This window comes from Nilaparvata lugens, chromosome 2, assembly GCF_014356525.2.
Source record: "Nilaparvata lugens isolate BPH chromosome 2, ASM1435652v1, whole genome shotgun sequence".
NCBI classification, from domain to species: Eukaryota; Metazoa; Arthropoda; class Insecta; order Hemiptera; family Delphacidae; genus Nilaparvata; species Nilaparvata lugens.
Genome location: NC_052505.1, coordinates 91,889,395 through 91,914,621, shown reverse-complemented (window position 1 = coordinate 91,914,621; position 25,227 = coordinate 91,889,395). Strand labels below are relative to the sequence as shown.

The window sequence follows — 25,227 nt, the reverse complement described above, 5'->3', positions numbered from 1 at the left end:
AAGTACTAGTAACAGTTTATTCAATTAAAAATATTTTTAATCTACTAAGGATGGTTATAGACCTATTTTAAATCCTTCAAGATTTCAGTAGGTCAAGTTTTTAATTAGACCCCTGCGGAGCACGGGTTACCTGCTAGTCTATAATAATATAGAGGAAAGAATGGCTTATACATATTGTAATCCAATTAACTAATGACGCATCATCACCTATGAACTAATGAACTGATTAACTTGAAATTTTACATAATGATTCTAAATTGACCGAGGATGGATATAGGCCTATTTTCATCCTCAATTAATTTCAATTTAATATTTAAAACAAATCGATTTAACTTTTTATTCAAAGTTTACGCAACAATAAAAGCCCAACCATATAGAGATTTCTCTGTTTTTAGCATACATATCCTTCATAAATACATATAGCCTATGCTACTCCAGTTGTAAGGGTGACCATTTAAAGAACCGAACTCCTTTAAATACCAAGTTTAAAAATCAAAACAAATAGTTTTTTATTTATCATTGCATTTATACAATATGAATAGTGTCATAAAATTATAAAATAAGATGATAATAATAATTCACAATAATCAGTTGAGAAAGTCTTGTGTAGAATAAGGACTAATGAATCGTCTCCTGTGGTTCGGAACCCTCTATAGCTGTAGTTACACTCATCAGTCTCATCACCCATGCACAAGCCTAGAGCTAATGTAGGCATCATCCTCGGCAAAACAAAATTGAATTGATTCGTTTGTTATTTATGGAAATCAGTAAATTTAAAACTCAAATTTTGCAAGTCTAATGTGGATGTTTGATGTTTCAGGTATGCAATTCTGAACGAATCGTGGAATCTAGTGAAGGATGGTATATTGAGTGTGGCAGATATTGATAAGGTGATGTCAGCTGGATTGGGCATGAGATACGCATTTCTGGGACCATTAGAAACCGCTCATCTCAATGCTGAAGGTAACTAACAGTCATTCATCTTATCTTTCTCTGTCTATGAACATTAATTGACCGAGCGAAGTGAGGTCTAAGATTCAAGTCGACGGTTTGGCATTTCTCTTAATGTTTAAATGTTTATATGTTGCGCATTTACGGCGAAACGCGGCAATAGATTTTCATGAAATTTGACAGGTATGTTCCTTTTTTAATTGCGCGTCGACTTATATACAAGGTTTTTGGAAATTTTGCATTCCAAGGATAATATAAAAGGAAAAAGGAGCCTCCTTCATACGCCAATATTAGAGTAAAAATCAGACTATAGAATTATTCATCATAAATCAGCTGACAAGTGATTACACAGATGTGTGGAGAAGCCAGTCTATTGCTGTATTTCCATAAGGTCTACAGTTTCAATCAGGTACTTGTGGATGAGAATCCTGCGTGAAGTCAACTGTTCACAGAACTACTAGTAAATATATTGATATTTATATATTAATTAAAACAATTGGGTACGAGAGCTCATTGCATTAATTTACTATAACATATCCTGATCTTGATTGTTAGCATGAGAGCTAATTAAATAAATGATTTTTACATCTAGATTCTGTAAAAATTATTAGCGTGAAAATCGACGTTGTGAAAGAAATATATTTAATATGTCAGTGACGTATTTTAAAGACCAGCATGCTGATATCACGGAATAATCGTAGTTTGAATAAATATATATTTGACAAATATTTTCACCCTTTGCTTTTATTGATGTATTATTGTTACAATTGAGTAAGTGAATCAATGTAATTATCTTCAACGCACTAACGTTTTTTTTTTTTTAATGTTGTTCAACTTTATAAAATTGATTACATCCTTATCAAACTATACTAAACGTCATCTATCAATGGATGATGTGAATTTGGTAATTGTTATGTAGGCTAGTTTTAATAAAATATCTTATTATTGGAACGTTTTAAAATAATCTAGTTTGCGTTATCTGTTTCCATTATCAGGTCTTCCAAAATGTGCCAAAAATAAATTATTGATAATAATTGTTTACTAATTCATATTACAGCATTAAATATAGTAGTGTAGTCTCTACAAAATGAATACATGAAGGGTATAGTTTATATTTAGACTAGTTCTAAAGTAAGGTAATGAAAAATTATCAAAAATATATGTTACTATCAAGAAATTACAATAAATAGATTTATTAGTTGGATTACAACAATTTTTGAAGTTAAGCAGTACTTAGTTTTTTATCTTCAGAAGTTTAATCCCAGATGCACGTACTTCTATCAAATTTAACTGTGATTAAATGACGGTTGAATACCATGAGAACAGATTAGAGAAGCGGTTTACGTTTTTAATCAACTATTAATATCGATTAAATTTAATAGACATAGGTGTAATCGGGCCTTAATGTATTTTTCTTAAATACTTGAAAAGTATAATGCCGTTCTTAGTATGGAAAGCCACTACGGAATGAAGGCTTAGTGATAATTACTTTGGAATGGAAATTTGGAGATAATTGAGCTATTTAGGAGCAATTACTTCAAACCTGTTAGCTTCTTCACCCATACAACCCAATTATGCACAATCCAGTCTATTTTGTGTAATTTGAACTCATTTTCCGGGAATGGAAAACTACAGCTTGCAGGTTTCAAGTAGGCTACCTAACTGTTTTAATGGATTCTATAATATATTCTAACTGTTTAATATATTCTATATATATTCTATAATTTGGGAGAGAAATAGTACAAGGATTATCCTTAGTTTTTCTCTCCCAATCAGTGTTTCTTTGTAAAAAATATAAATAAATTCTAATATTTTTTCTCTATCTGTCATGTGAGATGTAATAGATAAATATAAAAAATCTCTCTAGGGTTGTGGCAGAGAGGACCTGGAGTCCTAACTCCGACCTTAATAAAGGCAGTCAATCAATCTCCTGTTATATTCTGCCTCCATGTTCGATGTTATTTTAAATTTTCTGTGCAATTTTCGCATTGTTTAAACTATTATTTGGACTAGTTTTGATGATTTGATGTGGTTTTGCAGGCATGGAAAACTACTGTGAGCGCTACTCGAAAACTATCTACTCGACAAGCATGTCGTTCCAGCCGGTGCCGAAGATGGAGGGCCCAGTTATGAAGGAGGTGTCGCGTCAGCTCAACGAGATGACGCCTTTGGATCAGTTGCCGGCCCGGCGGGCCTGGAGGGACAACTGTCTCACCAAACTGTCGCAACTCAAACACGATTTGGACTCGAAATAAACTGGATCAATTTACAGAGTGGCCCACGAAAGGTATGTAAATTTATTGTAACTATCACATATTATAACAGAAAATACAGGTGTAACAGCCGAAGATCGTAGATTCTACATTAAATTTGCAACAAAAAATGTACTGTATTTATTGTTTTCGACATAGCATATATTTCTGAAAACTTAACTAGTAAGCTATTAGTCAAAATCTAATTCTAGAGATATGGTTGTGTTGTAAATGTGCTTTTGTAATTAACACTTTATTCATTGAAAGTTTACATTGAACAAGAGTAAAAATAAAAATACAACATCATCTTTTAACATCTCTCATAAAACTCCAATTAGTTATTTTCTTGTAATGTTCGTTGCTAAAACAGACACCTTGGCAACCGGGTTCACATGATTAGTATCCATGTAGGGCTAGCCTACATCAGTTGGAAAATGACCAGTAAAACTTTCTTAAATCGACCTTAGTTTCCGATATTATAGATTCTTCAATATTTTTGAAAAAAACGTTAATAACTAGTAAACTATTAGTCTATCGATGGGATGTCTGCAGGATAACCAACGGGAGTCACATAGAACATCTTTAGTTTAAGGTGAAGAAACTTGAAGTGTTTTCCTCTAAAACAACACCAAAACCAGCTCTGTACCTTGTTTAATAAGATTTATATGAATTTTCAAAGTTGTTGTAAAGTCCTTTTTTAATCATCCGGTAGAATATAAATGTTATTGGCAATTTTTTCCTCTTTCCAATCTTATCCTAAGATTAAGATTTTGACTGTTTGTGTTCTAGTTATTGGCGTTTTTCAAAAATATCGAATAGGCCTAATCTATATTATCTTTAAAACTGCAGATTTTTGTTTAAGGAAATTTTTGTTGCAAATTTCATGTAGAATCCATGGTTTTCGTCTATTATGCCTTTCGTGGGACACTGTATTTGCTGTCAGTAAAATGTTATAAGAATATGATGGAGTTACAATAAATTTATATAGAATTGACAGATGGCCGGGAGAGAAAACTGTTTCACCCAACTGTCCCAGCTCAAACGCGATTGGATGAATACTCAAGATTGGATGAATAATATTATATTGATGTTAAAAATATATTTTCAATCAGTAGAGTATTAGTAAGAATGCTGTTAAGTTTCAAATATATATTTAGAATAAATAGATGAATAGAATTGAGAAACACTGATTATATTGTCCATTCCACTCAACTATTGGATTTAAAGAATTGGATCTTCAGCTTTACCATAGAGAAACAATAGCTTAAGTAGATATCCCATGGTATAGGACGATAATGTCGCAACTTTTACTGTTATCTCAAGCCGATAGTCCACGTATTTCTTTCCCAAAAAGCTGTGTGATGCTGGTAGTCTCTCATATTGTGCCGTTCATACACTATTACCCGGCCAAAACAGTAAAAATCTACAATAATCGATAGTAATCGACTTGAGATAACAGTAAAAGTTGTGACATAAACACCCTATACCATGGGATATCTACTTACGCTATTGTTTCTCTATGGCTTTACTGAGGCATGAGCAACGTAAAGCAGATAAACTAGTTTAGTACTGCATTTAGGGACATTATTGGCAATTTTATTTCTTATGAGAAAAGCACACTGTTGTCGTTTCTATGCTGATTCTATCAAAATGACCTAGCTCCTTTTTCGCTCTAACACAATATTATTAGCTTACATGCTTCCTGGCTTCTGTGAAATCTGGCAGCACTTGTACTCTATAAGAACAATGCTGCAATCTCAGGTGCAGTCGTGTAAGATAATTGAATGGAATAGGCAATGCAATTAGCTTTTCTCACTATTATGAAAAATGAATTTAATTATGATATAGTCTATCAGTAGAGTATGTTAGTGTATAGAGTACTATTAGTGAAAAACTGAAAATGTTATGTAATTGCAATAAGTATAATTAGAATAAATATATGAATAGAATTGAGAAACACTGATTTTATTGTCATTCCACTCAACTATTGGACTTGAAGAATTGGGTCTTCAGCTTTACTGAGGCATGACCAACGTCAAGCAGATAAACTAGTTTAGTACAGCATTTAGGGACTTTATTGGTAATTTTCTTTCTCATGAGAATAGGAGACACTGTTGTCGTTTCTATGCTGATTCTATCAAAATGACCTAGCTCCCTTTTCGCTCTAACACAATAACTTACATGCTTCCTGGCTTCTGTGAAATCTGGCAGCACTGTACTCTATAAGAACAATGCTGCAATCTCAGGTTTGCACAGACTTTAGTTTCAACACGAAACTGTGCAGTAGTGTAAGATAATTGAGTGGAATTGGAAATGCAATTAACTTTTCTCACTATTATGAAAAATGATTTTAATAGTCTAATAATATAGTCTATCAATAGAGTATGCTAGTGTATAGAGTACTATTAGTGAAAATGTTATGTAATTGCAATAAGTATAATTAGAATAAATGAATAAATATATATTAGTTTACAATATATAAATAATATAGAGAACGAGCCGTGGAGACCACTGTCTCATTTGAAACGAGATTTGGACTAGAAATGAATTGGATTATTTGGCTCTCATGAAATTAATCACTATTAAAATTTAATTGGCTTTTGTGCAACCAGCACTTACTATTGATCATTATTTTTAGTTTCAAATTCATGTAATAGTAAAAAACAGTGAATCTACTATGAGTATAAAAAAATCTCTTCTTTCAACTCAGATGTTGGATAAGATGTAGAGCATCTTGTTACTATTAGTGTTATAAATATAATATTTTCATTGATTTTGTATGTGTGCCTTTGAAACATAAATATATTTTTCTATTTTGTCGAATCTTATAACGTTTTTGTTTTCCTTTTTTTCAATTCACAATTAGTCTTCTGATTGAATCTCGAATAATTTTCATTCTCACTCTGTGTAGTAACTAGAGACGCCGAATTTGTCCTCTACAAATATATGTCATTGAAAAATGTGGTTGAGCCTAAGTTATGGATTTTTGCAAAAACTAAAATCGCACAAACTCTCAGGAATTTTGTCAGATACAATAATAATATGTCATCACGCTAGCGAAATTCAGTCCTTTTCTTGAGTTATAAGCATTTGAAGATGAGTGATTTTCTGATCTGTGAGGAGGAAAGATTTCATGTTTCATTGAATAACTCACCCTGAATTGTAGCGAAACGTCTCATATTATAGCACAACACTTGTTAGGTCAACCTCTATCCACAACATGGAATTTTGTCGAAAATTAAAATCGCTCACTCTCACGAATGATAGTACTTGACGAGAGTAACTTGTCTCTCTCTCTCTTGTGAGTTACTCACAACCTAGCTACATTATTGGACTGTTGCATTAACTAGAATTGGAACCGTTTTGGGCGTAAGCCTGTGGTATTCTTCTGAAAGATTGATCAATCTCTGTTAACAATCAGACATTTTTTCTCAGCTTCAACTACGGTGAAGCTGTAGTCAACTACTACTCAGGTCAAGCTTCAACTACGGTGCAAATTTCAGCCAAATCTCAGATACTTCTAGGTTTTCTCCAAAAATGTATTGGACTAATTCTGAACGGATGGTCGATTATGAATTGGACCTTAATGCAGGTCCAATCTCTGATCAAACTATGTGTACGAGTGGTTAAATACCTATGACCAAATTTTAAGAGTTCCAAAGATCCAATCTCAAAATTAAACAAGCCTTCAAGAAGATTTGGATTTCTGAAATGTGGTTTTGAGTTAGCATATAATAAATTGAAACGCGTTGGGCGATTTTAACGTTTTTTATTTAAATCAAATTTAATAAAAATCAACGCTTTCCACCAACGCGTGGGGCACTCTTAGGCTGGACCTTGGCTGCTTTCGGGGCCTTGGGCGCCTTGCCCTGGAAACAACAAGTAAAATGCTCAATTCATTTATAAAATAATTATAAAAATACAACAACTGTACAGAATTGTTCAGTTGAAATTAGGCACATTCTGTCAAAACCTCTGGTCATGAGAATTTTCAATAAGAATATGAAAAGCATCAACTATAGGCTGGTCCGAGAAGTATTACTTTTAACATGAAGAGGGGAAACCAATTTTTCCTTGCACACTTTGTAGCATGGACAGAGTAGTAGAGACTAGTAAGCATGCTGTTACACTGCTAAAACAAAAGTAGGGAGAATGCTATGAGGTAGTGGCAGTGATTAGTGAAGGAAGGAGTATCAGGCCTCTCTGTCTTCGAGAAAGAGCCGTGTTAAAAGTAATATCTCTCGGACTATAGACTAGCTGTATTGGATGCACGTATGTGCAAGTGCACGGGAGACCACACGAGCAGATAAATAAACAAAATCTGGAAAAAGGCATAAGAACACTTGACACTGGACGCGTGCACTTGCTGGTGGCGTTTAGTGTGAGCAGCTGCAAGCAAGTCACAACGTATCTCTATGACTCTTTCCAGATTTTGTTTGTCATCTGCATGCATGGTCCCGCCTGCACTTGTAGATAAGTGCATCCAATGTGATCATAACCTACCTAATACATAAAGCCTGGATTAACACGCGAGTAGTCGCGCCCGCGGCAAACTGCCGCACAATTGTAACTTTTGTATGTAGCTTGGGGAATTTTAGTTTTCCAAGGTTGGCAGCTCATGCCTCGCTGTGACTGTCCTGTAGACAACCTTGAACAGTTTGAGTCCTTGAACAGTATGAGGATGGCAGATTTAACTTTGACTAATTTCAATATTAAGGTATTATCTTCCTATTTTATATTCCATCTTCTGATTTAAACTTTTATTATATCTAGATGTCGAAAATGAGTCAAATAAAGAAGGTATATTCATTCCATTCATGAGTAGATTATTTTATCCCATAAGAATTATAAATTCTAACAATAAATTTGCAGTATGTATTTTTGGAATCTCCTCCATGTATTATGTTATTATATACTATTAAATAGTATATAATAACATAAAACACGTTGAGAAAGATTTGAAATTAATAAATATTGAAAGAGCATTGTCAAAACCAACTGTTTATAGTCTAGGTAGCCATAAGGATGAGTGTGAGCAAAATGCTCACGCGCGACCACTGACGTTCTGCAAGTCCGTGCGACGACTACTCGCGTGTTAAAAATTAAAACTTCTCTTGGTTGACATATAAAATTTACACGTTATGATAAATAATCATAAAAAACCCAATATCTATTTCATAAACCCCAGATCGAGTTAACAATAATAAATTTACTAAAGCACGCTGCACACTGATACATTATTAGTAGCGACTACTAGTTGCTATGGGAACGCGTAATTGGAATGTACATGGCATTTCCAATTCCGTGTTACCATGACACCCCTGTCTACAGGCTGCTGTAGAATAATAAACAAAACTGTATGTTACCTTGGTTGGTGGGGGTGGCTTCTTCGCCGCCTTTGTGGCCTTCTTTTGTTCCTTAGCAGCCCTAAAACAACAAATAGGACAATATTTGACTATGAACAAGACATAAAACTAAATCTTCTATACTAGGCCTATATAATAAAAACGAAGGAATTGTCTTATACAGAGTACGGCAGCAAAACTTCCTTTTTTCAAGTAAATGAAACTTTGTATGGATCACAAAGTTTGTTTTTATTTTTACTTTCCTTGCCCTATTACCATAGGTAAGGAAAGTATTGCTTTCCGAAAAATAAGGTAAAATTGAAAATAAGCTTGAAATTTGAGAAAACGTGATTATTCAATTGCAAACTGTTAACAACTGTTGATTCTATTAAATCATTCATTATGAAGAGATAGCGGATCTCGTGTGTCTCCAGCGTTATTGTCCTGTTACCAGCTGGCTCAGATCTTTGAATAGTAGACTTGAGATGCGCGTGAACACTAGCGTCAGGTGATCAATTTTCATAACGGCAAGGAAAGTTGTGTGAGTGCGCCATACCAGATTTTCTTCTAATGTAGACACATATAAAGTTTTGTTTCAATTAGTTTTGGAAATCAAATCAGGTAGGTGGCGTCCCCTATTCTCCATACATCGAGTAGACCGATTTCTAACGTTTGTCATGAATCTCATGCAATCATTGCAGGCGTTATGTTAGCAATTTCTTCTCTGATATTGGTCTTCAAATCGTGTAGGTTCCTTGGACGGTTTACATAAACAAGGGATTTCAAAAACACCCATAGAAGAAAATTAACAAGGGTTTAAATCGGGAGATCGGGATTGCCACTCTAAATCGATCCTAATTTAGATGAGATTGAGAGAAAAAAAGGGGCGTCCTAAAAGTGTTCCCTCAATTGATGTAACGTTCATAAAGCAGAAAGTTCCTGCGCAATTGCCATCTTGAATGGATGGAAATGAAGATCATCATGATGAATTCGTCTCACAGAACGATCGGAAAGTCCAAGAGCAGACGCATGTTTGTGCGCAGAACGCTGTGGTGATCGCAACATTAAAACTCTCACTGCCTCAATGTTCTCAGGCAGTGATGTAAAACTCCAGGGAATTTAAGATCGAAGAAATATTCTCAGGGAATTTAAGGGAAACATTCCTAATAATCATAAATTCCAGGGAATTTACGGGAACTTGAAGAAATTTATGATTTCTTTCATCTAAAAAGACGGTTTTTGTTACACGTGTTCTCAATTAACTGTTATACAACAGATTTATTTAAGAAATATAAAAAAAGAATAACTTATAAATTGTAATAAGTTCAAAGAAAACAGTAGCCTAATTTGAAGTTGATAGACTGATCACATTTATGAAAGGTGAAATGAGCACTCAATAAAATTTTCCAAATCATTCAATTGCACCACTATTATCATGCTACTTTCATGTTGAATCCGTTTTTTTTACTTGCTGATAAATGCCTGTAAACCCTAAATAAAGATTAGAGTAGAATAAAAATCCAATACTCTCCTTCTAGCAAGGAACACCCCGCAGGCTGTTCACATAATCTCTAACACGATAGACTAGAGTTTACACAAAATTTTTGTGATAGCAAAAATATTTTATTTATAGCACAAATATTTTATGTAATAGCATAAATATGTGGCTTGGTGCAAGAAGTACCTATGTCAAAATATCAACTTTCTCACAAATCAGCTTGAAAGTTCACCTTGTATTTTCGAACTACGACATTTCGATACGGAAATGCGAGTGCTAGAAGTGCAGAAGTCGACATTGGTAGTTCTGGCACGGAGTATCAATGACAATCTAAAAACATATGTCTTCATTGGTAGTTCTAAATAATTAACTACTCATGAACTAACTCATAACTATTCAATAACTAAATCATGACATTGATAGATGTTATAACTTTTTATCCCTTTGAGATAGAACATTAGCACTTCTGGAACTGAAAATAATCGATATTAGTGATGTATTAAACTCATTTAAAAAAAAAAAATGACATTGGTAGTTTTTACACCAAGCCACAGAAATGTTATTATTCTAAACAATAATTGAACCATTTTCCAAATAAATGCTATCAAATACCATGAAAGCCCTGACGACTTAGTGACGGTTGCACAAAAGCCGGTTAAATTTTAACCGTGATTACTTTCACGAAAACCAATAAGAGAAGCCGTCTTTTCTAAAAGGCCATCTCTGATTGGTTCTCGTGAAATTAATCAAGGATTCAATTTAACCGGCTTTTGTGCAACCGGCACTCGATCTCTTAAGAGGCGTACTTAAAGCAGTCAAGGTTACTTGCCGATTTTATAAAAAGAATGTATTTTGCAAACTTGAGGCCAAGCTTGCAACTTAAATCTACTACATATAGGCTCTTCTTCAAGTCTTCAGGATATTTGGTGTAGCATTAATTTGGAAAATTGTTCAATAATGGAACAATAAAATTATTATTGTTTAGAATAATTCTATCACATACATTTTGTGTAAACTCTTGTTTATCGTGTTGGAGATTTTGTGAACTGCTTGCGAGGTGTTCCTTGCTTGAAGGAGAGTAGGCTATTAAATGTTTAGAATTTAAATCCACTACATGTAGACTCTTCAAATTTTGTTGATTCAAGTAGATAAACATGTTTGATTTTTGTATTAAACTTCAATCTTACAGGGAAACTACAAATGGGAAAATGAGATAAAAGCAGATGTCAGTCAATGTAGGACGTATAAAAACTGAATAAAAAAAAGTATGATGCAGAATAAAGTATGATATGAGGAAGGTTCTGGCCTGTTTGGAAAACACAATCAGCAACTTATCTATCATGTAGGTCTTGTAATACGATGATCATTATCAATGCCTATTACGTGTCATTTCCCTACTGGCGGATAATTCCATCAATCCATCTTGAGAAAAAAATAAGAAAAGGATTTTTCCACTGGAACATAATATGTTTTATGCGCATTCATTTCAAATACATGAGAACAAATTTGCACCATACAAAATGTTATGAAAAGATTCATGAAACTATTTTTTAGTATGTAAAGTTTTATGAAGAGAGATTTCTCAACTTATTACCAATGAGACAAGTATCTCATATGAATCCAACATTATAAGTATTCTAACCTTAACTTCAAGTAATATGAGCACATCCAGACAATTATTTATTTAAACTTCAAGTTATATGAGCTCATCCAGGACAATTATTTTTTATATTTTGAAGTATTCCCAAGGTTGTCTAGTATGTGCACATATACTACTATTATTATTCTCCTGTCTTTGTCATAATTTTTTTTTATGAAATCGACTCGAGAGTCCGACTAAGGGCCGTTTGCACAGTGACAGTTTAAACTAATTTCAACTGGATTAAATCCATATCAAGTATCATTTGTTATGTGATTCATTTCAAGTTCCAGCCAAGTTTTGATCTCGGATTATTACTATTACCCCATAATTGAACAGTCTGTGTGGGGCACACTCAAACACAATATAAAAGAACTACGAAAAGTACATAACCCTATTCAAAGTAAGCCTGGATCAAGTTTTTGTTAAATGTTTTCAAATATTCACTGATAAGTATATTATAATACATTATTGATTATAAGCCTAACATAAAGTTTTAAAATTGAGAAAATTTACCTGTAAAGTACGGTCCATGTCACCTTACGAGGATTCCTCTTCATCAAATGTGACGATTCACATTTGGCGTTCAGGAAAGTGAATGACTGAAAGGAAAACATTAAATAATTAGGTAGTTTATAATTAATTTTAGTTTTGCATTTTTCAATATTTTTAGTCTATCAATCTAGTTCTAAAAAAGAACTTTTGTACACTACACTAAGTAACTTAAATTCGAGGAGAGACAATTATGGTGGATTCAAGGATTGATTAAAATAATTCTTACAAAAAAGATCCCTATAGTGTTGAGGAATATAGTAAGTAATTTTAATTTCATTTTTTCTTTTATATATTTTTTTTAATTTTTATCAATCTGATCATTAGTTTCATCATGTTCGTTCTATGTAAATGGATCATCTACATCAGTGTAACTATTCAATGTAAGTAATATTACACGGTTTTTTTTTTTTTATTTGGCTTAGTGGTTTTGTGTTTTGTTTCGGTTTTGTATATGTTTGGACTTTTCAACATCAAAATGAACTTTATTTCAAAGTAAAAAGTGTAAATTTAAAGTATTGTGCTCACTATAACCTTAGTGTCCGGTTTCCCATTAGGGAACTTTGGACTACATACGGCGAGGTGGAACTACCCTTGGGTCTCCCCACCATTCAAAGCCTAATAATACGCTAATAATAATAATACACGTTGATATTATATTGATGAAATTATATTTAAAGGTGCAATGATTTAGAGAGGACTCGAGCTGCTGGTTAGAAATGCCGCGGCAAGAGCGTATAACCTATAAATTTATTAGATTTTATGATAAAATTGAATTTTCAAGTTGTATGCGCACATTATGTTAGCAGATGAACAGGTAGTTATATCTAGCCTACTATATTTTTTTTCGTTTCAGATCAACTAAATTATCGAAGATAGAATGATCTAATGAATTTACAGACTATTTGCTTCAGCCACGACTGCTCTATTATAGTAACTCGGCTAGTCTTTACTAAGGAATAATTTCACCTTAATGGAAGAGAATTAAATTGAAGAATATAAAAAAGCTGCAAGAAAGAATGACAATAATTAAATGTTTACTATTATAAATCTTGGTTATAATAGTCTTATATTATTATAAGTCTTATATCCAAATCAATTGGGCTGTTATGTATTAATCACCTACTGTAGGCTGTAGATCTACTGGTATTTTTTTTAATAAATGACGCAAATGATTTATGATCAATTTCTGAAAAAATGCAGTACAAAATGATTGAGAAACATTATGAAATAGCATTTACTAGCATTACAATTAAAGCTGAAAACTTCATAATCTACGTTTGTCAATGTTTGATAGCAAAGTTCTTGTAAAACTGTAGGCCTAGGTAGGCTATAAGTTTCAAGAAAATTATAAATTCAACCATTCTATTTATAAAAAATATCGACTTAGGAAACAACATTATTTATTTTAATTAAAAACAGTAAGAAATAACACAATAAACCAAAGTAACTTGAACGGTAACAATTCAAAAATTGAGGTTATGTTACGAAATATTAATTTATTAGCTATTAACTTATATAGAGCATGAAATTAAAGTTAGTAACCAGATTAAATGAAAATTTCTCATTGAATATTTTATTAATAATCTTAGTTAATAATAATAAAAATGTACCTTTCCATCGGTTTTCACCATAGTCTTCCCATGTCCTGGGTAGATTTTGTATCCACTATACGCACAAAGCCCGATCCTGTAAAAATAGATTAAATGTTTGTAGAATTTCGAAATATTCAATATTTTATTTCTGGAATAACAAAATTCATGAAGATTAATAAATAATTAATGGATAAAAATTACTTACTTCATCTTGAAATATGTGAGATAACCTCCCCTTTCAGACGCGTTTACAGTAAGGCTAAGGAACCGGAAGGCGGAAACATAACAGAAGAACATACGACAACCATTGTAAAAATTAACATAAACTTCCATCAATAAACAGTATTTTGGTTCTTTTTCAATGATTATTGGGAATTGATTTTATTTTCAATCTATAAATGTAATTATTATTATAATAATTTAATTATCTCTATAGTTTACTTAAACACGATAAAGCACTTGAAAATAGGCGGGATATTTGAATTTCCGTACCGTTGAGTTTTCTACAAACCCAGTATCACTGCGTTTGCAGAAATTTTCAAATATTTTACGCCAATAGAAGGTCAATATATATTCAGAATTATTTGTAAAATAGGTGTGTTTCTATCCATAATTATCATTTCCCTTCATTGATAATTGATATCTGGAAACAAATTAATTAATTGGCACATAAAGATAATCCACCACAGGCTAATCTTGTATGAAGATGATACCGTACCTACCTTACAGTATCATTTTTACTTTCCTTGCCCTATTACACAGAGAAGGATCCTGTTCTCTGTGCCTATTACCAATTGGTAAGGAAAGTATTGCTTTTAAAAAAAAATTAAGGTACCCCAAATTCATGTTTTCTATACGTTTCAAGGTCCCCTGAGTCCAAAAACATGATTTTTATGTTTATTTTTGCCAATTTATTGATTTTAATTCGATAACTGTTATTCAATTTCACATCCTATACCGTACCGTACGAGTTTCTATAGTGAGGTCCACGTTATAATGACAGTATTTGATCAACTTTGGATTTGCAATCCTTGTCTATCATTAGACAAAGCCTGTGGTACTATCCTTTTCTAGGTCCACAACGGTGCCAATTATGTTTTTGATAGTGTAGAAATATGATTAATTAATGCAGAGAATCGGCATCGCTATTCTTCTATCTTTATCCACTGTCATTATAACATGGACCTCACTTTAGTCAATAATCACGATTGACTACTTTTATAACGAAATATGGTAACAATCTGAATTTTAAGAAAATAATAGTAACAACTTATACTGTATGCTATCTTTTCTCGATGCTATTACCTACTCAAAAAATATATTCACTATCATGGTAAAATAGTATTACTATCAACTCAAAATTCATAAATATATGAAATTTTAGCCATAATATGACTTTTCAGTCTGCCATATCATTATGAGTATTGAAAGTGATCCGATAATATGCAGTAAAATAAAAATTTTAGTAAGTTAACTAATATTCCTTTAAATTTAAAAATAAAAAAATTATATTCAACCAAGCATCAAAAAGATTTAGATCATGTACCATTATTAAAATTATATTTTTAATTATTATTGAATATTTGGTATTCACTGGCATATAAGTTAGTAACTTATGTAAAAGATAAAATTAGATAGGTACCACTGACATTCAATGTAAAAGAATAATATTTGCTTAGCCTTAGATTGTTTAAGTTTATTTCTACCCTTCTTTATAGTCTTCAAAACAAGTTGTTAAAATTATTGTAAAATTATACTTGATAAAACATTAATACGAGAATTTAAAACTAGCCGTCAGGCTCGCTTCGCTCGCCAAATCCGTCTAGCAAGGGGGCTCCGCCCCCTGGACCCCTGACTGGATTGTCCAAAAATGAGATCAGCGGGCTTGCTCGCTCGCCTGCATTTTTCATTTGAGCATGATTCATTCCATCAGAAAGTCAAAGTACTGAGAGAACGCAGAAAAACTGAGAAAAACGCTGATTTCGGGCGTATCTTTGATGAAATATTAGTCACCTCATCACAAAATTTTTAGACCCTAGCTAAACCTCTGTACCAAATTTGAACATTTTTTGTCTATTACTTGATGAAAACTGAGAAAACGCTAATTTTGGGCGTATCTTTGGCGTCATTTCAAATTCCTTCTAACACAACATTATTTCACCCAAGCTGAGCTTCTGAAGTAAATTTGAACATTTTCTATTCATTTGTTCTCGATAAATCTGAGAAAAGGAAAAAAAAACGCTGGAAAAACACTAATTTTGGGCGTATCTTTGACGTTATTGCAAATTCCTTCTAACACAACATTATTTCACCCTAGCTGATCTTTTGTACTAAATTTGAACAATTTCTGTTCATTTGTTCTCGATAAATCTGAGAAAAGGAAAAAAAAAACGCTGGAAAAACGCTAATTTTGGGCGTATCTTTGGCGATTTCAAATTCATTCCAACACAACATTATTACACCCTAGCTTAGCTTCTGTACTAAAGTTGAACAATTTCTGTTCATTTGTTCTCGATAAATCTAAGAAAAAGAAAAAAAACGCTGATTTTGGGCGTATCTTTGGAAAATTTTCCAAATCCGTTCTTAGTGCGCCTCTAAAGGGACAACTGAACATACCTACCAAATTCACGTTTTTGGTCCGGTAGATTTTTAGTTCTGCGAGTGAGTGCCATTTCGCTTTTATATAATTATATAGATATACATTCGATGTACCTCCACTCCTATGAGTGAGTGGAAATAATATGAGATTGGAAGGATTATTTTAGAATAATGGCTTAAATTTATTATTATAGTATAACTTGATTGGGTATAACAATTAAAACCAATTGAATCATCTTGTAATGTAAAGTGTATTAAGTACTGAGTATCCTAATGAAATGCGTCTCATTTAATATTCAAACTGTTCTTACTATGCTCCAAAAATGTACGGTATTTCTTCTCTGTTGATTTGGCAATGAAAGGATAGTAAAAACAAAGGAACTAGGAACTCAATAGAATTTGTAAAATAATATTATGTACCTTATATTATATATATCTTCATTTTTACAATCTGATCAAAAATTCAAGTCTATATGAGTTAGATCAATAATGAAATCCATCCTTGAAGTTCAGCAAAAACACACTATAACGCTGCAATTTAAACGAGGATGACGTTTGAAACCTTTCAGTTCCAAAAGCTTGAAACCAGTCACAAAAAAACATAACGTAACTTAATTGAATATAATATGAATGAAAAGAGCAATAAATAAATAACACAAACAAAACATTTATAAAACTTGCATAATTGTAGAATCTCGAATACTGTGTTTAAAAGTAAATGGCTCGATTACAAAAAAGTATGTTGAATTTCAACTAGGATTAGACTAAACAATTATTGCAAAAGTGGCAAAACTAGCAACTAAGTTATGCCATTTATTCAAAAAACTTTGTCAAGATATCTGCTGCCTTTGAAGCTATTTTTTCAAACTTTAAGGTAAGGAAAGAACTTGAATAGCAAAATAATGTTGTGTCCCTCTCTTACCACTGATTTAGAAAAGATAACAGTATAGTATGGGAAACCATAGTTGGCTAGGTATTTTTCCTCCTTATTTTCTTTTCAGCACACCTCGCCATGAAGCCTGTTTGTGTTTTGATTTCTTTTATGTAAATTGTATTGTGTTGATTTGAATAAAATTATTGATTGATATCGGGTTCTGAAGCGTCATACACAAATTTAGGATGAATTGCAAAGTAGTTACTTTAATTGGGAATTTATTAATAATTACTGAGTAGTTAATAATAAAATTGTGATCAGACAAGCTAAGATGAATTTGCAGAGTGCCTTTTGTGCCCCTTCCCTAATGGAAACATATTGAACATGTTGTCAAAAACTTAATATTTTGTGAGTAAAGAATAATATTTTGTTAATGATAATCCCTTTTCCATGATTAGATAGTCTTTTTTCAAATTGGGTTATTCATTTTGAAACAAACTGTATTAATCAAATTCTACATACACATACCAGAGAAGGATCATGGATACATTCAAATAATTACAGTTTTGCACATGATGGTTTTTAATTGACGATTTTAATAATATAAACAATACATTTGGATGTAAGTTGTCAAGTAAAGTGTTTCGGTGTGACTAGTTTGTATTTCTGCCTAAATAACAGTGATTAAAAAATCTTATCTTTTATAAACCTTGCAACAAAGAACTGATAAACATTCAAGACTTAAACGTGCAATAAATTTTAAAATTTGGAATAATATTTGAATTTAGAAATTGAAATCCTTTTCTCAAATTGTGAACAAGTTGAAAATTGTGAAAACGTTTAAAACTGGAAAGATTTCAGAATTCCACCCACATTTATCCTAAATACTATCAGACAGAACATTCTTGAAAATTGGGCGGATTATTTAAAAGTGTTTAGACCTAGAGTGATAGAAGTAACTCTCCTGAATCAGTTCAATCTCTAATTAGAAACTGTTCAATCTCTAATTACTTGGAAAAAATGAAATAAAATTTTCCAAGTGGTGGATAATGACAAAAACCTCTCATTTTTTGAGGTTGAACTGATTCCAGAATCGTCAAGATACGAAAAAAATGATTTTCCATTTAAAATGTGTATGTAAAATAATGACTAATTAGAACGAATTCATAAAAAGCATAGAAAATCTACTCATATTTACTCTATGACAAAAGTTTAAAAACGTGATGCAGTGAACAATCTTGAAACACTTCATACTTAGTCCAATCTCTAATAATCTTGACAATCTCAGTAACAATCTCTTAAGAGATTTCAATATATAAAATCTTTAAAACATCGGGAGCAATAAATGATATATATCAAGTGAGATTGAACTATGCTCGAATGCATTTCAAAGTTCTAATTTTTCCAAAAGGGTGAAATTCTGAGACCTGAACAATCGAAGAGTATTATTTATATAATCGAATAATATTTTATTATTCATTGATTTTTTACCATCGAAAACTAAACAAATATAGAAGAAGATTCAATGATTAAGAACGTAAAAATATCGAAAAAGATATTCCTAGCATAATTTTTAGTTACATTAGTAACAACTTTTTCTGTAAATTCACAATATTATTTGTTATAATCAATATCATGAGAAAAATTAATAACTAAAAATTTAATGAAGATTGTTTAATCTAACCAATATTATCAGCTATATATTTTTATAGAACATTTTTTAAAAATAATAAACATAGTAAATTCCAGAAATAAATATTGATACAGAAATTTTCGTTGATCTGCAAATAAAATGGAACTATTTTACAATAATAATATTAAAACAAAGCAATGATATGAATGATAGAAACAATCTTTTTCTACTGCAAATGAAATGAAAACTATGAAAAAATGAAACGATGATGATAATGATGAAGGAAGAAAGCCCAATATTCTTACAGTATAATACTATACATCTAAGTCTATAATCTAATCTATTTGATATTATTTCTAGGAGGGTAAACTTTTAAAAAGTTTATACTTTTCAAGTATTACGTAAGTCTTAAAGTCACAAGCAAATAGATAAAATAAATCTATAAAAACATTCAGACACCATATTTAAGACAACCACATCAAGACAACGTCAATAGACCAGAGTCCTATGTAATTTACAATAACTATCACCCTTCACATGGTATCTAAAAATCTAGATACAAACCCAAATGCAATGGTAGAATTTGAAATAAACAAAAAATACAGCAGACAAACCAAAAACAATTCTTCGCATGATCTACATCAAATCAAAATACACCACTCTAGTAAAGTAAATAAATATTAATACACTTTTGAAACAAGTTAAAAATCTCACAGTATAAGTGAATTATATACAATAAAATAATATATGTTGTGTTTGTGGCGTTCAAGATGTACAGTATAAAAATAACACATTTTCAAATTTCACCAGTAAGAATCTAACTAACTTACAAATAAACGAAAGTTAGGTTTCATCGTATATTGGAGAATAAATTCAACACGGATTTGCTTTCCTGAAAATAAAGAAAAAACAGAAATTAATTTATCGTCAGATTAGAGTAAAACTATCAAAAATAACTATAGACAAGTCAGGTTGTAGACGGAAATGTTTGTAACACAATTTTTTATATAAATTTTGTATGACGAGAAGGACCCTGGTCCTTCCGTTTACTCGTCGTGCCACCTACAGATGGCATTGGTAATCAAAAAGGCTGGTCAGTAACGGTAGAACATGCATGATACACAGTCGACATACATTGTTGTATCATCACAGCAAAAGGCTTCGAACAAAAATTTTTGAGCTTAGGATTTTGTAGGCTATCTCAAATTTTTTGTTGTTTATTTTTCCTTCGCTGCTCTATTTGAGTTTAAATTTTATTTTATCATCATAATTTATAATTTTCCAGTGGTTTATTTATTGTTATTGGTTGTTTATTTTATATTAGATGCCTCTGGCTGATGACAAAATATATGCATTATGTGCATGATAAACATGCATGTTTTACCGTTAGTGGCCACTCTTGAGAATCTGATCAGCTGTTTCTATTCACAACTTTTTGATCTTTTATTATTATTAGCGTATGGCTTTGAATGGTGGGGAGACCCAAGGGTAGTTCCATCTCGTCATATATATAGTCCAAAGTTCCCTAATGGGAAACCGGACACTAAGGTTATAGTGAACACAATACTTTAAATTTACACTTTTCACTTCGGAGTAAAGTTCATTTTGATCTTTTGAATATGGGCTATATTTCAGTTAAAAATCAAAATATCTCATCCCCGAAATTCACAAGCTGACGTATAGCCTAACTATAACATAAACACGACCTAAAATATGAAGAAACCTCAAGGGTTTGAAAGGTGAAAGGGTAGGTTAGGAGGTTAGGTTTTTGCTTTTAAATGGAAAATGCTTGTATTATTCAAATGTTTTGATAATAATTGTAAAGCAGAAACAGAAAGCTTGCATGTTAGAACATGTTTGTTATATAGTTTGGCTATACGTCACCATATGATTTTCGGGAATGCGATATTTTGCCTACCTATTCAGTAATTTGTTATTGTTTACTCATTTATATTAGGTCAATTATTGAATAAAAGCTAGCAATTGCTAGTTCTAAGTTATTTTCAAGCAAATACTAGGATTCGAGTATATATCTAGACAAGATATAATACCAGAATATACTAGTAGTTCTGTGAACAGTAGACCTCGCGCAGTTATAACGACGTCCCAAACCATAAGCACATCCACACTGATACACTAACTATTTATTTGATCAGATCATGCTTACACAAGATTAATTATCATATAACGCTTTCAGGAATTTAGCGCGCATTTAGGCGCCCAGGCGAGCTGTTATAAGTTCTTTGCATCCTATTTAATAGTGCATAAAAATTGCATTCAATGAGGCATGCAATTTATAGTCTATACAGCTGTTAATTTTTTACCAAGTTACATTGAGATATTGAATTGCATGCGTCATGGCATGCAATCTATAGTCAACTCGACAGCTGATTCATGACGAATAATTCTATAGTCTATAGTCTTCTATAGTCTCCTTTTTCCTTTTATATTATCCTTGAAATGCAAAATTTCCAAAAACCTTGTATATACGTCGACGCGCAATTTAAAAAGGAACATACCTGTCAAATTTCATGAAAATCTATTACCGCGTTTCGCCGTAAATGCGCAACATAAAAACATTTAAACATTAAAAGAAATGCCAAACCGTCGACTTGAATCTTAGACCTCACTTCGCTCGGTCAACCAGATATAATCTTAGACCAGATACGTATAGATATCTGGTCTAAGGTATATATAGCTAGATCCAATGACTAGTTGCTAGTCACTAGATTCTAGTTTTTATTAAATCGACCCCTCATTTGCTGATTGTGTAGCGAAAAATATCGTACGTGGTCGTGCCGAATTGGCCGTGAATGTATCTTTCAGGGCTTGCATCGAATTCCAGATTCGGCTAAGGCCTCGACTGGAAACATAATGCTCAACCTGCAAACGGCCACTTCCTGGCCAAGTGATTAAATACAGTAGCTATTTCAGGACTTATAATTCTCCAACAATGCATCGAAAAAGTAGCAAACGTAGGGTTTAAAGCATTCAATTTGATGAATTTGACCACTAACCTTCTGAGATCGGACTTTGGAGAATACATTCCAGAAGCGGAGCGTCTCGTCGCCGGCGCCGGTGACAATGGCCTCGCCGTCGGGGGACATGGCCAGGTAGAGCACCCTGTACGAGTGCCCAGTCAGCTTGGCCACCTGCGTCAGCGTCGGGTACTTCCACACCAGGATCTGGTTTTGCGAGTAGCCGTGTGTGCTCACCTGTAGTCATTAAACATTGGTTATAGTTTGGAATAGGTCGACGAATTCAATTTATGAAAGTTATATGAGTAAAACTGCATACAATCACTGTTAACTTGTTTAGTCAGCATAGTCATAGTGGAAGACAATATTATATTCAGTGCTCAGTTCCTCGCTAGCGTACATAGCGAACGGACCTCATAAAATTATTTGTAATGTTTTGTAGTAAATAAAATGTCTTTTTTTTAAACTAAACTATTTATTAACAAACCATAATTTGAATATATATCATCTCTCAGGGCTACTCAATATTTTGTAAAATGAAACATTCAACTTAGTAGCCTTTTAAGAGAGTTGCCGACTGCGCCCTAACTTCGTTCTCTAGGAAAAATATACATTATACCGAATCAGTGACATTGCTATCAACTCTTTTTGAACTATTTATTCAGAGAAGCTCGAGTAGAGGAGTAGAAGGAGATGAAGATGAGGAGGAAGAGGCAGTAGGAGTAGACAATGAAGAAGATGATGAAGACAGGAGAAAAAGAAGTAGATGAAAGGAGAATAAGAATAAGTAGAATTAGATGAAGATGAAGATGAAGAAGAAGATGAAGATCAGAGAATAAAAAGAAGACAGGAGAATATGAAGAATAAAAAGATGAAAGGAGAATAAGAAGAAGAAGAAGTAGGAGAAGAGGAAGTAGAAGAAGATGATGAATAAGAAAAAGAGGAAGATGACTAAGAAGAAGAAATAGGAGAAGAAGAAGATAGAAAAGAATATGAAAAACAAAAAGTGGAAGAATAATTGATGAAAGGAGAATAAGAGAAAGTAGAATTAGAAGAAGATGATGTAGAAGAATATGACAAAGAAGAAGACAGAAACGTATATGAAAGACAAAAAGTGGAAGAATAATTGTTATAATTTGAGTATGTGCAATTGAATAAATTAATAAATACTGTAGATGTGGATAAATAATGTTTAATGAAGATAATGTGTGTCATGATGATGGGGTACTTCCACACCAGGAGCTGGTTTTGCGAGTAGCCGTGTGTGCGGGCTGTGCTCACCTGTGCCCAAACGGTACATCGTTATATTGGTCATAGGTTGCAAAATGTCGAGGAATTCAATGTATGACATGACTATCATACAAATCACTTGTAAATGACAAGTCGAAACATGTTGTGAGAAATGAAATGAAATTGTCAAAAACCACAGATTTATTGGTAGTTAGAAAGACCGGTTTCGGTTGTTACACCATTGTCAATCTCTGATAAACTTTTAATATGAATAATTACCACTATATCAACTTCTCAACTACACAAAAAGTGAAAAATAAAAATAAAATGAAGTTGAAAAAAGGTACTTTGATTTTATTTTTTTGTAAATACGAGAAGGGTAAATATCTTTAACAAAAAAGTGAATATAGATGTATCAATATAGGTGTACAATCACACATTAATATTATAAATATTCAGATAATAATATTGATGTATAATATATAATGTATGATATCAGATATAACAGTGTAACTTGTACCACATCTCTATCTACTATAGAAGATGGTCGAAACAGAAAATTAACAACAATATGTTCCTATAATTCCCAAGTTTTAATGGTTGAAACAGAAAATTGACAACAATATGTTCCTATAATTCCCAAGTTTTAATGGTTGAAACAGAAAATTGACAACAATATGTTCCTATAATTCCCCAAGTTTTAATTATAAAGTTATTGCGATTATTTCGAAGGAAAAAAACTATATCAGATAAATTTAGGCCTCTCAAAAAGGGCTTATTCGATAAAAAATTAATTGAACAAACAATAGGTGCGAACTCGGAGAAGTGAATAAACGGAGCATTACCAGTTCGGAGGAGTGCTTGGACCAGGCGAGGTTGCAGACCTGTGATCCAGTGTCGACACACTGCATGGGTTGGCCTGTCAGCGTGTTCCAGAATCGAATGCATCGATCAGCTGTGCCTCCACCCGAAGCTAACAGGCCGTGGTGATGTGGTGACCATGCTATCGCTGATCAAACAAACAAAATATTATTGTAAAATTATGTCAACCTCATGAATACAGTCAAAATATAGACAGTCCAATACAAAACAATACGCTCATCATCATTATCATCATGATCAGTATTCTGCCCTAGGGCAGGCCCATACATGATTCCTCTTTCTCCATTCCTCTCTGTCCTGTGCTATTCTCTTCAGCATGAAATATCTTCCCTCCTCCCTGACATCATACACTAAAGTAAATCATCAAACAATACGCTAGAACACGAAAAACAACCATCACTTCATATTGCATCCATGATTAATAATATTAATATTATTTCTCAGCAAATGAGTGAATAATGAATTCAAGTGAGTTTTCAAATAAATTCTTAAAATTCAAGTGAATTTGAAAAATGAGAAGTGCGTGACATGTACATTTGGATTACAACACCATTAAAATATGGAAGAGAAATAATACAAGCTAATCAGATTATGATATCTATTATTATTATTATTGATCATTGTATTGATAAATAAATGATTGATAAATCCCAGTGAACATCTTTCAGGAATAAGAACTCTTCAATGATGTGCTTCACGTCCTATAGTGAGGTCCACGTAATAATGGCAGTGGAGAAGATAGGAGAACAGCATTGCTGATTCTCTGCATTATCACTGCCTTCTATAGAGGAAAACTGATATCGGCAATGTAATATCAACTGTTAATTCTTTTTAAAATAATCATAAAAGAATATTTAATCTCCATTATAAAAATGTATTATTAAATCATTAAAAAATAAAATTTCTTGACGAATAGAATATAATTTATCATTTTCAACAAGAATTAACAGTTATTTTTATATATGATAATAACATCAGATATACTGGTATCAACTATCCTCTATAGAAGGTAGTGGCAAGGCAGAGAATCGGCAACGCTATCTTTCTCCACTGCCATTATAGCAAGGACTTCACTATAGCAAAGGGATACTTATTATTTCAAGGTTCTATACTAAGTAATATCGAGTGACCTGGCTGGCTCAGCTCTAGTGTCAGAGTTTTCAAATAGCAACTGATCAATTTCAGGGCCTCTAACATGAC

The 25,227-nt window shown here is 32.4% G+C and overlaps 4 protein-coding genes across 5 annotated transcripts in view; 1 reads left to right on the top strand and 3 right to left on the bottom strand.

Moving 5' to 3' along the window:
• Positions 1–14,113, bottom strand: part of LOC111048331 (60S ribosomal protein L24) — a 77,179-nt gene extending 63,066 nt beyond the window's left edge. Inside the window, 3 exon segments of the mRNA XM_039422113.1 lie at positions 12,202–12,287; positions 13,851–13,926; positions 14,038–14,113. Of these exon segments, the coding sequence (XP_039278047.1) occupies positions 12,202–12,287; positions 13,851–13,926; positions 14,038–14,042 (167 nt within the window). The 5' untranslated portion in view covers positions 14,043–14,113.
• The window catches only part of LOC111061043 (semaphorin-1A), a 530,166-nt gene that overhangs the window by 268,099 nt on the left and 236,840 nt on the right, over positions 1–25,227 (top strand). The window lies entirely within an intron of this gene.
• The window catches only part of LOC111060595 (fizzy-related protein homolog), a 92,042-nt gene that overhangs the window by 39,652 nt on the left and 27,163 nt on the right, over positions 1–25,227 (bottom strand). The gene's annotated exons all lie outside the window — the stretch shown is intronic.
• LOC111048336 (fizzy-related protein homolog) overlaps positions 17,869–25,227 on the bottom strand; it is a 34,513-nt gene continuing 27,154 nt past the window's right edge. Inside the window, 3 exon segments of the mRNA XM_039422107.1 lie at positions 17,869–19,829; positions 21,955–22,152; positions 23,991–24,154. Of these exon segments, the coding sequence (XP_039278041.1) occupies positions 19,788–19,829; positions 21,955–22,152; positions 23,991–24,154 (404 nt within the window). The 3' untranslated portion in view covers positions 17,869–19,787.